The sequence below is a fragment of the Eptatretus burgeri genome, chromosome 18 (assembly GCF_056783735.1).
Source record: "Eptatretus burgeri isolate ZD-2024b chromosome 18, Ebu_testis_v1, whole genome shotgun sequence".
NCBI classification, from domain to species: Eukaryota; Metazoa; Chordata; class Myxini; order Myxiniformes; family Myxinidae; genus Eptatretus; species Eptatretus burgeri.
This window is the reverse complement of record NC_140978.1, coordinates 42,785,701-42,801,193: the sequence shown is the minus strand read 5'-3', so window position 1 is coordinate 42,801,193 and position 15,493 is coordinate 42,785,701. Positions and strand designations below refer to the sequence as shown.

General features: G+C 45.6%; 1 protein-coding gene across 5 annotated transcripts in view; it reads right to left on the bottom strand.

Moving 5' to 3' along the window:
- The window catches only part of RNF14 (ring finger protein 14), a 41,034-nt gene that overhangs the window by 13,129 nt on the left and 12,412 nt on the right, over positions 1 to 15,493 (bottom strand). For all 5 annotated transcript variants that reach the window (XM_085864338.1, XM_085864336.1, XM_085864335.1 and 2 more), the window contains 2 exons: positions 14,563 to 15,120; positions 1,419 to 1,647 (listed from right to left, as the gene is read on the bottom strand). In XM_085864338.1, coding sequence (XP_085720464.1) covers positions 1,419 to 1,647; positions 14,563 to 15,120 — 787 coding nt within the window. The remainder of the gene's footprint in view (positions 1 to 1,418; positions 1,648 to 14,562; positions 15,121 to 15,493) is intronic.

The following is a 15,493-nucleotide window of genomic DNA, read 5'->3' as shown; positions in this document are numbered from 1 at the left end:
GACTAGGGCGGCCATCTTGAAAAAATGTTTTTTGTAATAAATGGAAAACCGCTTATCTGATTTCAATTATTTTTGGTTACTACGTTCCTCACACCTGGGGAACGTTTTCGAGATGATGACCAATTGGTGTCTTGTTTCCAATTCACCTCCCTCATTATCTGGAATATGTATGACCTTTTTCATTCAATGGCGGGGGATTCCCCATCTCTGACGGTATATTTTTAATTATTTCCTTTATGAGGCACATCATTGGCCACCTCACTCTCCCTCGAGGCACATCCAAGGTTACCTCGTTGGGGTCTCAACCATGCATGTCTCAACCAAAAAAAAATTTCCCACTTTCCTCACTCATATTATCAAATACCTGATCATCATACCTACGAATCACTGGATGCATTGAAATGCTTATAAACACCCATACACTAGCGTACGTGGCTTTATTTCATTTCTACACATGCCATAACAGTTAGAATCTCTTAAACTATGCCGAATTACAAAATTTAAGCTCCAGAATTGAACTTGGCAGCGGTTCCAACCACTAGAAAAGTGTCCATTTGTCCAAATTGGACATATTTAATATTTTGCGCGTCTCCAGGAGGTGTGTGTTTAACATGATGGTTCGGCGATCACTAAACGCTTGCTAAACTAGCTGTTCCTTATCAGCCATTTTGTTAAAATGCTTCAGCCACTTGGCGAGTGCTCTACAATATTCGCACTATATCTGATTACTGTATATCAAGCGACTTGAACAATGTTGAGGGGCCACTCGCCTGCATTGGCCCTGCGTTGTATCGGGAGGTTGCTGGCTTACTGAAAATGTGCAATTTTCGTTACATGGTTCCCATTTTTGTACGATCTTCCGTAAAACGATCCCGCACTTCGGCATAAATAAATAAAAAGAAACATTTCGTCAACATAGCCGAGAGGTATGCACACTCGCTCTAAGCTATCGAGTGTGGGTTCGAATCCCGACCCAGCTATAGACTGTCATCCCGTTGTTTCACTGGCAGGGTGATCATCAATGTGTTTGCCATTAAACTGGATGTTACATCTGCTGGAATGAATTCATTCATACTCTCTCTCACTCTCTCTCACTCTCTCTCTCACTATCTCTCTCTCACTCTCCACCTCTCTACACCTCTCTCTCTCTCTCTCCACCTCTCTACACCTCTCTCTCTCTCTCCACCTCTCTCTCTCTCCACCTCTCTACACCTCTCTCTCTCCACACCCCTCTCTCCACCTCTCTCTCTCCACACCCCTCTCTCTTTCTACACCCCTCTCTCTTTCTCTTTCACCCCCCCCTCCCTCTTTCTCTTTCACCCCCCCCCTCCTCAAAATTCCCATCAGAGAAGTGACAGGTTGTATTTGCTAGTTCAAGGAATATTAAAAGTAAAAGGGCATTTTGGAAAGCAACAAACCTTCACTTATACGACACTTGGAGATACCATGAAAACACTGGCGGCAGATAGGGCAGAATGCAAAGCTGCATACAGGGCAGCGACCCATGGTGCCTCCGGGCTCAAGCATGACCGGTGTCTGGCAGAACGTCCGTGGGCAATACACGACGTCTTCCATTACGTCAAGAGTTGCCTGCAGGAGCAGTCGATCGTAGCGTGCAAAAAGTTGCTCATCAACCAGCTGCCGCACCTGAGAGATGGACGACGTTATGTAGAAGTACACAATTCCTGGATAACAACTTCCTCATGAAAGGTTTTTTTTTTTTTTAATACATATACTAGCAAATACTGTTACGAATTTGGAACCCTTTTGCACACAGACAGTCAGCAGCCCCATAGTTCAGTTATCTCGTTCAGTATATGTGAATAGTTAGAATCCCTCTCCTTTGTCTAATGGGTTAATTTCATGTGTGCGCTGCGGGTTTCTTTTATAGTCAGGTTTTTTAAATCTTTAAATCTACCAACGCCAACAAAATCCTCACTTCACTCCTCCTCCCACTCTGCGGGCGAACAAGCGCTTCACCCACCCAACTTTCACTTCACACCACGGCGCCATAACGCACGTGTTTCTGACTATGGACGTGGTTGGAGCCCCCTCGCCTCGGAGCTCTGACTCAGCCCCATAAAAAAAGAATGTCTCCCCTGTCGACACTGGGGAAGGCAAAAGAGCCTCTCTCGGGGGAGGAGCACCGAGATGCCGACACGCCCCTCCTCCTCCAATCACGGCTGGCCACCACGACACCCGAAACGCCTCGTCCAATCCGGAGGCGAGTTACCCGAGAGCGGATCCCTCCACCCCGCACGGGGGAGGGATAAGAAGGATCGCGAGCTGTATCCAGGGGGGTGTTCCTTGGAGGTCGTTCCTTGCTTCTGGTCTGCTGGGCTCTCCTGGTCGTCGGTCCTCGTCCGTGGCTGGCCGGGTCGTTCGTAGGATCCTGGTTCGTGGGTTCGAGTCCCACTGTGGTGGGTTGTGTTGGAGCGCTTGAGCTGGGGATCCCCGTTCCCTTCCACTGACTCCGAGCTCCACAAGTGCGGGTCGGTAAAACCTCACGAGGAAGCCAGGTACCCAGCCAAACTCTAACCCCCAGCTTGCCTATCCTCCACGGCTGGTGGGTCCGAATAAAGGCCAGTTGGCGCCATTTCTTTTTGGGTGTGTGTGTGTCTGTGGCCAGTCTTACAAGTAGAACTGCACAAGTACCTTGCTTATTGTACATTGCATTTTAGTCTGTTTAACCCTGCTCTGTGTCTCCATCCCTGATTATTATTTGTAAAATAAACCCTCTTGGTAAATGTACCAGCTCGTTTTCTGTGCTTTCTCCCAATGGCCGAGCATGGTTCGGGTTTGAGTTATAGTGAGGCCGATTGTTCCGTAAATTGTTATTTGGGCCGGCCGGCTTTGGTAATTCCCGCTCGGTTACGCCGGATCCGAGTCGGTAACAGCGACTCGGTTCGGACAAAGCAGGCCGAGGGTATGGCTTCCCCTGTAGTTTAAATCATGAAGTGACAGGTATTTTGGCTAAAGACGAATAACCCGACGCTACGCGGTTGAAATATTGGCATCCACGGTCGATTAAGCAACCCGTCGACTTCGGAGTTATCCGGGGTGACGACCTTCAATTCCGGGTGTTCGGTGGGAGACGGCCCAACTGCTCCATCTTGCGGTCATTCCTCGCCCCCGAATCCGGCACTACAACAATACAACCCATCGCTTAGCTGACGGGAATATTGGAGGGGAGGGGGGGAGTAAGAAGGAGGGGAGGGAGAGAGGGAGAGCGAGAAGGGAGGGGAGTGAAGAGAGGTGTGGAAAGGGAAGGCAACATGAGGGGAGGGCAATGGAAGGCAGCATGAGAGGACAATGGAAGGCAGCATGAGAGGAGGGCAATGGAAGGTAACATTAGAGGAGGGCAATGGAAGGCAGCATGAGAGGAGAGAAATGGAAGGCAGCATGAGAGGAGGGCAATGGAAGGCAGCATGAGAGGAGGGCAAGGGATGGCATCATGAGGGGAGGGCAAGGGAAGGCAGCACGAGGGGAGGGCAAGGGAAGACAGCATGAGGGAAGTGAAGGGAAGGCAACATGAGGAGGGCAAGGGAAGGCAGTGTGAGGGGAGGGTCTGTCCAGACAAGTCCACAGATAACCACCGTCAAGATACATCAAGGGAAGGCAGTGTGAGGGGAGGGCAAGGTAAGGTAGTGTGAGGGGAGGGCAAGGTAAAGCAGTGAGGAGGGAGGGTCCGCCCGGGGACCACCACCATCTGGACATGTCCGGAAATAACCACCATTAAAACTCACAAAGAGAAACCATTTAACCTTTGTAAAGCACACCAAATCATACACAATAACCAATTGCTTCAAAAACAGTCACGAGGACAAAGGAAAACGTGATCGCTCGTACGCTCATGAGGTTCAAAGTTAACACCTTCAAGATACAAGATGAAACTTTGCCACCACGGCACCAGCCGAACCAAGCATGCAGGCAAACACACATGCACGCACAAGCAGAGTCCCTAAATTACAGATCCAAATATACCCATATATGTAGCTCTACCTTGTCGCAACTGCTGACTGTACATCCCAATCGAGACATGAACTGTACCGCCGTCCACTGGAGGGGACTCGGCAAGCGGCTTAAGCACTCAAGCGAGCACTCCAATTAAATGGTTGATAAGGATGGCTGACTTGGCAAGTGGTAGCTATGTCCAAATTAGAGCAATGAACACTTTTTAGCAGCCAGAATTGCTGCTAAGTTCAATTCTGGAGCTTATATTTTGGAATTGGACTTGGTTTAAGAGATATTGAGGTTATGGTATGTGCGGAAATGAAATAAAGCCACGAACATTGGAGTCTCCGGGCGTTTATAAGCATTGCAATGTACCTCGCGATTCGTAGCTATGATGAACAGGCATTCGATAATACGAGTGAGGAAAGTGAAAAAAAAAACTATGGTGAAGACATCGTTGTGGCGTTCCAAGTCAAGGTGTGGTTGAGCAGGCCGAAAAATATGGCGGCTTCAGACCCCAGTGAGGTGACCCAGGATATGCTTTAAGACCCCAGACAGCGAGGTGGCTGAGGATCGTGTGATTAAGGATATAATTAAATAATGCCATTATCTTCAAAAGGGGTGTTTCAATTAACCCAAACATCCAATTTTCACTCTTGCACTTCCTAGGAGTTCCCTTAATATGCATGCAAAATTTCAAGCAACTAGGTTTTATGGTTTTGGAGTTATGGAGGAGACACACGCACGCACGCACGCACGCATTACCCTGCGCTCGCGAAACGAAAAGCACGATAAAGCGATCGGGAGTGGACGTATGGACGTCATATGCAAGTGTCGTACATGTCTGCATTTTGTTAAGAACATACATCGAAAACCATTCAGTGGAGGAAATTGAGACTTTCCCACATGTCATATGACCATGTGATATAGCAGTCACTCTTGAGGTCAACATAGGCCAAAGGTCAACATCAGCCACTTTTCTAAAATCCTCAGTTTTCATCCTATTGATTTAAAATTTGAAGATAATTTGCATTTCAGGCCACTGAATTCAACCACCAACTATTTTTGAGGTCAACATAGGCCAAAATTTCTAAAATTGACAATTTTCAAGCGATTGTCTTGAAAGTTGAACAGGATTTTCATCAAATATGGCTGCCAGACCATGTGACACATGATGAACATTTTGATCAAAGAAGAAAAAAAAAAACCTTAACTAGAAAGGCACTCGGTAGAGCGCATACCTCTGCCAGGCTGAACAGTTAATGGTTTGTTACGTTAACTGATAGGCCGGATCTGCACCATATCAGGACCTGAACCAAAATCTAATCAGCTTGTTCTTCTAAACTCGCCAATTCATCCACCAAGTTTTGTCATAATCCTTCCACAACTTTTTGAAATACCGTGATACATATCGTTTTTGGCTCCATCTCTCAATGGTGAAGAATCACTTGAAAAATTTGAGTTTCCGGATCTGGATCTTCACCAAAACATAAACAGTTTGTGGTTGTTACTCACCCAACCTGTCCAACAAATTTCGTCTGAATTTGTCTCTAACTTCGGTGGCGAAAATAACAACTAAAAAACAACCATACCTGACTTGACCTGACGAGTTACAAATAAGGGATTTACCTTGTGGTTTTACACCACAACTAGTTACAAATAAGGGATTTACTTTGTGGTTTTCCACCACAACTCATCACAAATAGGGATTTACTTTGTGAAGTCCTGACCTTAACCCAACTGAAATGTTGACAGAACCTGAAGTGAGCAGCTCATGTAAGAAAACCCACAAATATCTGAGTTGAAGCAGTTCTGTAAAGGAGGAAGGGATTAAGATTCCTCCAAGCAGATTTGCAGGACTGATCAAGAGTTACAGGAAACGTTTGGTTGAAGTTATTGCTGCACAATGGGGTGTCACCAGTTATTGAATGTAAAGGTTCACATAATTCTTCTGACAAAGAAACTGAATATTGGATCATTTACTTGCAATGGTACATAGCGTTGCCGGGAAACGCTGGGTCCTTCCTCCCACCCCTTCCCATCTCATCCCCCTCTGGACTCCCTCCCCTTCCCCTCCCTCCTCCCAAAAATAAATTTTCACAGTTTTGAACCACATTTGGAAAAAAATAAATAATTACTCAAAGGGCACTCGGTAGAGTGCATACCTCCGCCAAGCTGATTAGTTTACGTTTTGTATCCCACCGATAAGCCGGATCTAGATTTGGAACTGAACTAAATTTTAATCAGTTTGTCCTCATCACACTCAACGTGCCCACCAGGTTTCGTCAAAATCCGTACTTAACTTTTTGAGATATCATGCTATGTATCACTTTAGGCTCATCACTCAATGGTGAAGAATCACTTAAAAAATTCTGATATCAGGATCCGGATCTTCACCAAAATATAATCAATTCTTCCTTGTCACATACCCAACCTGCCCACCAAGTTTCTTCTGAATCCGTCCACAACTTTTTGAGATATTTTGTTAACAAACAGACAAACACGAACAGGGGTGAAAACATAACCTCCATCCACCTTCAGTGGTAGAGGTAAAAAACAAAAGAGTTGGCTCATACAAAGTCCTTCTCAAGACTGTGCAGGGTATGTATTCTATGAATACCATCTAGTTAGTATAGATATTGGCAAATACAACACATCGTTTCGCTGATGGGAATATTAAGGGTGGGGGGGGGTGTAAGAAGGAGGTGAGGGAGAGAGGAGGGGTGCGAGAGTGGAGGGAGGGAGGGCAAGGTAAGGCAGCGTGTATATATATATATATATATATATATATATATATATATATATATATATATATATATATATATATATATATATATATATATATATATATATATATATTGTTGCGGGCCGGGGGTCGGGTGAGAATGTGGGGGAAGCTATGTCGGTTCCCACCAGACTTCCCGGAATTGTAGGCCGTCGCACACGGATCGCTTAACCGACCGTAGATGCCAATAACTCAACCGCGTGACCTCGGGTCCTTCCGTCTCGGGGTTAATCAGGTTACCTAATTAATCACGCGATTTAATTACCGGGGAACATGCCCTCGGTACGCCTTGTCCGAACCGGATCACTACCGGATCGGATGCAGCCGAGCGACTGCCAAAGACGTACCAGCCAAAAGGAACGGATCGTTGGGGATAAAGTCCCGGCTAAAGTAGGATTCGGACCATGCTGGATCAATGGAAGAAAAGATGAAAACGAGCAGGGAACATTCCTAATAATGATTTATCAACAGTCAACTTACAAAAGGGGACACAGAGCAAACTTAACGTGAAATTAATAACAATAATAATAATAACAATCTTCTGCAGTCTAACTTAAGCAACCAGGCACCAGCACGCGCGCGCACGCACACACCGATGAAGAGAGAGTTTTGCAACCAGCATGGGAGGGGAGTTGAGGCTATGATCTCGGTACCTTTGCACCCGATAGCGTGACGCGCCACCAATACGTTTCGGGGAGGGGGGATGCTCTGTGGTGCGGTACCCAACAATGGGCGCATCGTCTCTGGCTTCAGCCGCACATGTGGAGACTGTTCGTGAAAGGAGCTTGAGTTGAGAAGGGGCTGAGTCCAGAGTGAGAGAGTGGAGTGGTAGGCGGGACCAAGTAGGCGGGTGGGGTCGACGTCGTGTGGGCAGACACGAGGATGCAGAGCCCGGGCAGCAGGAGGCGGGTCATGGCGGTGTCGATGAGGCAAGGCGAGGTTGGGAAAGAGAGAGGCAAGCGAGACTGCCCCGACCTTTATTGGACCCGCAGCTCGGGGGGAGGGGCCATGCCGAATCAAAACGTCATCACCCAAATCGGGCGCTCCGATTGGCCCAGTCACCTCACATGGCCCGCCAACTTTGGCCGGAAACCACCTCACTTAGTTTCCGGCAAGGCCATCCGACAGCGGGAATATTCCGCTCCGACCCCACGAGATGACATGAATCACCCACACCGAAATTGGCACGTGAATCGTCCTGCAAAAACCCTCGGGCCGTGCCCGGGTGACCGGTCGAGGGTCTGCATGCCCACTTGGGCGTTCCCGCATGCCCCCAGTTGTTGAGCTGGTTGACATTGGTGTTCAGCGGAGAGAGAATTGTATGCTCAGCCAGCCACTCAGACCTGACTCCATTTGTGGTTAAACAAGGGTAGACTTCAGCCTTGAGCTCCTCTAGTGTGGAGACGACTTTGTCCAGTCCAGGAGGAATTGCGATAGTGTCTGGTTCGGCCGCAAATGGGATCTGTCCATTGTCAATTTCCAGGAGCAGCTTGGAGAAGTTGGTGGCTCCTTCATCGCCAGACAGGTGAGCTCGCATGTTTGTGGTCAGATGCTTGACAGTCACATTGCACCACAGGTGGGACGTCCTCAGGCTGACATTGACAATGTTGGATCTGGTGCCCCTCTTGACCACTGGAAGGATCTACCGGAAGTCTCCGCAGAGCAGTGTGGGGATGCCTCTCATGGGTTGCTGGACTCCTGTGATGTCCTGCAGTGTGCGGTCTACAGCTTCGTAGGCTGACTTGAGTCATCGGGGGCTCATTTACAATGATGGCTGCAGCATCCTTGATGACCTTGGCCAATGCTGTTCCACGCTTGATGCTGCATGTTGGCTGCTCTTTGAGTTGCGTGTCGAGTGGGATCTTGAAGGTGCTGTGTATCGTTCGTCCTCCCTGGAGCAGTGTTGCGGCAATTCCACTGGACGCAGTAGCAAGAGCAATCTTGCCTCCTGAGCGAATCTTTTTCAGTATCGTGTTGATGACCTCTTACCTGTGCCTCCCGGTGCATCGAGGAAGATGTTGCTGCTCCTGTTGCCATTGATGATTCTACCTTGCTGTACCAGTTCAAGGACTGCATCGTGGACCTGACACTTGTCATCTGTCAGGTGGTGTTGGAGGTCATCAGCCTGGACAGCCAACTGCTCTTGGTTGTAGTCCACTTCCCTGAAATACTCTCTCGAGAGCCTATCTTCTGTGCCCCTCTCTGGTGTAGGTAGGTGATTTGAACTGAGATGACGGCCGCCCATCATGATCACCTTGTCCTCCAGGGAGCAAAGTGCAAGTTATAGACCTCCTCGTTGTAGTCAGCATCAGGATTGCCAACATTGTGACAGTGCTGGAACAGGTAGTCTTCAGAGAGTAGGTCACGGAACTGATCCCAGAGTGTGTGTGGATTGCTAGGGAAACAGGTGGTGAGGATGACTGCCATGAGACTCCTGAGGTTTGGTGCAGACTGGCTGATGCTTGCCTCCTCCATAGCAAGGTGGAGGTGCTGGTCATTTTCCAGGAGTCCCCTTGCGAGACAGGCTTCATGGAAGGACAATTCCTGGCCATCCACAGTTCTCAGAGCAGTGAAGGAGGAGGGGCCACAGATTTCAGTCAAGAGAAGTTGAATGTAATAAGTCCCCCTGCCGACTGATGCTGTAGATGCGGCCAATTGCCGGAGCCTTCCAGATTGCATGTGGACCTTTGACCACCTCTCCTCGCTTGCAGTGGGCCCATTCCTTGCATGACTTGTCCCACGTGTAGTACTCGGGCACCTCGTGGTATTTGAGCGTCTTGGCAAAATGGTCATTACTGCAGAGGTCGAAGAAGGCAGTCAGCGTAGTGGCTGGTGGTGGTCACTGTGCCCTCTCGACGGCATTGTCCAGATTGAAGTAGACTCGCTGGCCATTCTCAAGGTGGACGGCTAGGCCAATGACTGGAGGGAGATGCTCGGAAATTGGGTGCTCCAGGATCTTCCAGACTGCCTCGCTGCTGCTGACGTAGCGTGCATTCTGGAACTGAGCTACCTCATCCACTTGACGATTTCCGGCCTCCTCATTGGCTCACTGCAGTTCAAACAATGCCTGATCAGTTCCCTTGGTGACATACTTGTTGAGATCTGCTCCAGCATCAACAGCAACGTTGATGTTGTAATTGAATCGGCAGAGGAGGAACGGGTTGTCGGGTACCACCCACTGGTTGGTGACTACCTGTACCACCCGTTTTCCCTGCTGGCGCATCTTTATCTCACCGGTGTGACCACCATCTTCTGGCTTGAAACGGCGATACTTGGGGTAGCTGTCATTTACTTGCTCAGTGCTCTGCAGGAATGGCTTTGGGAAATCCTTTGAGCACTTGTGGTCCTTCATGAAGGGCTGTTCCGGTTGAGGTTTCCGCATGGACCGTGGATCATGTGTGCCATGACCATCTTCTGCAGCAATGGATCTTGCTCCTTGTTGGGAATCTCAGCACTGATGACCAGGTCAATGTCTTTGGGCTTGACCTTGTCCTCTGAAGTGACCCACAGGAGGATGTGGGCATGAGGAAGACCACGCTTCTGGTGCTCAATGGTGTACAGGAAGGCTCTCATCTTCCCAAAAGCTCCCTTCTTTCGTAGCTCCATGAGCTTCTTGTTCTTTTGGCGAAAGACACAGGCAATGATGTCTGGGCGATCGTGAGGCTCTTGTCCTGGCAGGAGGTTTTCTTGGACCTCGGTCCATTTGGGATTCGTGGTCATCGTGATGAAGAAGTCAGGCCTTCCCATGCGACACACATAGGCCATGGCATCACGCTGTTTCTCATGCATCCATCTCGGCCCACCGGTGTATGTTGCTGGAAGGACCACCCTTTGTCCAACATTGTGAGGGTCACCATCGCTGATCATAAGGCTGTCACGGTGGTTACCAGTAAGCGTTTACCACGGTGTAAAAGTTACCAGTAAGCAAGTTCTTTTGCTCCCGGCGGATAAAGCCCAGTCGCTCTGTCTCGATCTTGCAGTAGACATCGACCAGAAACTGCTGAAAGAGTCGTCGCATCTGCAGTATGTGGTTGCCCTCTCTCATCATGATGTGGTAGCTGTAGTACTGCAGCTGTGTGAGTTTTTGTCCATCCTGTCCAGTAGCAGTCCTGGCCACTAGATGGATGCTGTAGCCATCTGTTCCATATGGGAACACTATGGGATACTGGAGTGCATCATAAGATGCATGCAGCTCACTGATCCTTTTAAGTGCCCCCATCAGGAAGTCTGAGGACAATGTCTCTGGGTTCTGTTGGCTCATTGTCCATTAGGATGGTGACTTCTGGTGCAGACTGGGCATTGTAGCGGCGTGTGTGCTCTCCTTGAGGTCGCTTGTTCTCTCTGATGATGATCAGGCGCTCTTCAGAGTTGCCTCCTTCTGCAAGTACATCTCTTGTAGTCTTGAGCTCACGAACCAGATGGTTATTCTCATGAAACCACTTTATGAGCATCTCAAAGATGTGTGGTTTGAGGCCGCTGTGGTTCCTGGCAGACAGCTCATTGGCGTGCGAGTCCAGGAAGTAAACCTGTAGGAACTTTGGCTGGCTCTCTTCAGGCAGGAGCAGGCTGCCAATGCGGTGGAACACTTGACCTTGGATCTGGAAGCTCGGGTTCCAGCCCTGGACTTCAGCTTCCTTGTGCCCGAAGCTCGTCATCGCAAAGCTGCCGTTATACGTCCGAATGTTGTCAAGGAAGTGCTTGCTGAGGGGACCTTCGCCTGAGAGAAGTTCCTTCAGCAAAGGAGGAAGGGCAGGAGAGGGCTCAACTATGACCTTGTCATCGCTGCAGCCCACACCCTTGGTCTCTCCCTTGAACTTGTAAGCAGAGCAGTGGGTGCAGACTTGGTCCATTCGGCCGATGTCTGCATGAGTTGTTGGGTCAGCCTGGTCATACATGAATGCCACCCTGTTGGCATTGTTGTGCTCTTATGCCCGGTCTAATGACGCATTGCCTCAAGTCTTGCATCACACTCTTCCTCGGTCTCATTTGCTCGGCACTGCTGTTGCCGCTGTGACTGTTCATTGAGCCTGGCTGATCGCTCCTCTTCAGTGTCATTTTGTCTCTTAGTGTGTTTTCGCTTCGCTGCAGCTGCCTTGGGACCAATAGAGCTCTTCCTTTTTCGGAGCATCTAAAATCAGAAAGTCAAATTTTGATCAGAAACTTTGTAAACGTCCACTGGTCTGTCTTTGTCTTATTTTGATCAGGTTGTGAATTTAAAAAAGTCGCGACACGGAAAATCAATCAATTACGGCAGGAAAATTGAAACGGCCATTAAAAAAAATGAAATAAAATAAAAACGACGAATTTTTTTTCCGTTTTTTTAACATCTGAGGTGTGCTGTAGTACCTTTGAGATGTGCTGATTCCGAATATACCTTTAGTTTTGCTCTGTGATGCATAGTTCTCGAGTTACGAGGACAAACAAATATACACTACGACATATATAGATATATATATATATATAAAAGATATATATATATATATATATAAAAGATATATATATATATATATATATATATAAAAGATATATATATATATATATATATATATATATATATATATATAAAAGATATATATATATATATATATAAAAGATATATATATATATATATATATATATATATATAAAGATATATATATATATATATATATATATATATATATAAAGATATATATATATATATATATATATATATATATATATAAAGATATATATATATATATATATATATATATATATATATATATATATAAAGATATATATATATATATATATATATATATATATATATATATAAAAGATATATATATATATATATATATATATATATATATATATATATATATATATATATATATATATATATATATATATATATATATATATATATATATATATATATATATATATATATATATATATATATATATATATATATATATATATATATATATATATATATATATATATATATATATATATATATATATATATATATATATATATATATATATATATATATATATATATATATATATATATATATATATATATATATATATATAAAAGATATATATATATATATATATATATATATATATATATATATATATATATATATATATATATATTTCTTCTTGAAATTGTTCGCATGGTCCAATATATATATATATATATATATATATATATATATATATATATATATATATATATATATATATATATATATATATATATATATATATATATATATATATATATACACGTACATATACAGTAGTCGCATCAGATGGCCTCTGTTGGCATGGAATGACTGAGCAGGGGATACAAGACCCCCTTGCAAATAATTGAAAGAGATCGAGTTACTTCCTTCAAATAATATTAACTATTCCCTCAGGGTCACCCAAAGGAAAGTGAACCCAACATGTTTGTTCACATGGGAATGTAGGAAAGCAGGAAAATTCTTTTTATAATTAAAAAGGGGTTGATTTACAAAGTATTATTGGGAAAAGGGTCAGCAAGATGCTCAATAAACAGTCCAGATCTGGTGGCCAACAGACACGTAGGGTTGAGTGTGTGATGCAACCATGTTTGAATGTAAATATGTATTATGCTCCGTCCGTGTGTTGCCTCGTGCAAATTTATGCTCCGCCCTCGTGTTGGCTCACCTCCGCTGCAGAGGACGAGGGTGGCTCTTCCCTGGCTGGCGGGACATTTGGTCGTTTTTTGAAAAGGCACGGTTTTTGCCGTCACACTTGGAGTATTTGAAGATAAAGAAAAAGTCATTTAAACCTCTGCAAGTGTTGGTTAAACTGCCTGGAGCATCCTTTGTTTAATAATGTGGACATGTAGGCCATTCCAGGATAGAGGCAACATGCAATCTTATATACAATGAACACTGAGGCCTAACCCGCGAAAGGCACTACAATTCCGGATTCGCACAACAAAGGGGAACAGGCGAGGACTTTAGGCTAGCACGAGCTAGTTTGTGGCTGTAGAATGATGTGACACAAGGGCAGTGTGGGAGAAGGCGAAGTGCAGGGTGGGGCACAAAGAATGGCATCGAGGAACAATCACAATGTGGGACGTTGACAAGAGGGTGACCAAGCAGAGGGAAGGAGAGAGACATTGCTCTTCAAGGTCCAGGTCCAACTGCTACGCGCAGCACAGCCACAGCCCTTTAAACTCTGGGACCACCTTCACAGGCAGTGGGTCCCGTAAGATGGCCACCCACTGCTCATGGGTGGTGTCGATCTTTTGGGCCGCCCCACCCTGTACAAAAGCTTTGCGCTCTCCCCCCCCCCAACCCCCCTCCAGGGTCTGCAGCTGACCTTCCAGCCATGGCTTACTGTCCACTGGCCCAACAATTTGGAATGGTGGTTTCTTTGAAGTGCGGAACACTTAGTGCCTTTTGTGTCCACAAGTCCTCACCTGGTCTAGCCTGAAAACAGCTCGGTTTTACACAATACAATCGTATTCTCTGCTTTAAAGTTAACTCTCATGGCCTCCTCAATGCACATTTTACAAGATGACCTACTTCTGACAAATATACTGTAACAAGGGGAAATCCAAGCTACACAACTTACACGGTCCATACTGAAGTCTTAGTACAAGTTAGCTGTGGACCCCACTCCCCCACGCCCCCCCCTCCCCTTTCCCTTTCTTCCATGGAACAATACACAGTATGTGAAAGAAAGAGAAATATAAAAAAGGAGAAAAAGCAAAAAGAACAAACAAATGAGACAACAGTATAACAACAAAGCAAATGGTGAAGTAAGTGTTGTGAATTAATACGAAGCAAAGGACTAATATATAACACTGACCTGTGTGGGAGTCGCCACAGACTCACAGCCAGGCTCTGGACAAGTCAGGTTTTGCACATTTCCATCCTCGATACACATTTGGAAGAAGCTTTGCAGACAATCACGACAACACACGTGTTCACAGGTCAAAAAGAGCATGCAGGCCGAGCCGAGCTTTTCACCGTAGCACACTTGACAGCAAACAAGGCTGGCATCGAAGGCTTTCTGGCGCTGTGCCTGATCATAATCGAGAATCTGTTCGTAAAGCACCGACACCGATTCAACATCTTGAACAGCTCGAGGATCTACTGCGATGTCAACCTTTGAGCTCCTTGTACTGGAGGTTTGAGCCTTGGACGATGATTGCTCATTCTTGTCAAGTTCATTAATGTTGTGATGCTGCTGCTGCTGCTGCTGTTGTTGTTTCGTGTCGTTTTGACAAACTTGCAAAGCCAGCGGAGATTCAATTTCAAGAAAATTGAGAAGTTCCTCCCAAAGGAATTGTGTCCATATGAAAATAATTTCTGAGCCATAGTTTTGTTCCCAGAGTTCATCCAGGTGCCAGCAAACTTTGGATAGCTGCAAAATTACAACCAAAAGTTAGGATTTTCTACCTGTACTTTCAATCGACATCCAAATTAATTGCAACAACAAAAACTAGAAGGGCATTCGGTAGAGCGCATACCTCTGCCAGGTAATGCCTGATCCACGAGAACATATCGGGCCCAACACATTTTTGAAATATCGTGCTGTACGTCGATTTTGGCCCCATCTCTCGATGGTGAAGAATTGCTTTAAAAATTAAATAATTCTTGCATCCAGATCCGTATTTGGATATTCACCGAAATCGAAACAGTTCGTCCTTGTCACACACCCAAACTGTCCACAAAATTTCATCTGGATCCGTCAACAACTTTTTGAGATTGTCTGTATGTCTGTACGCAGGCTAACA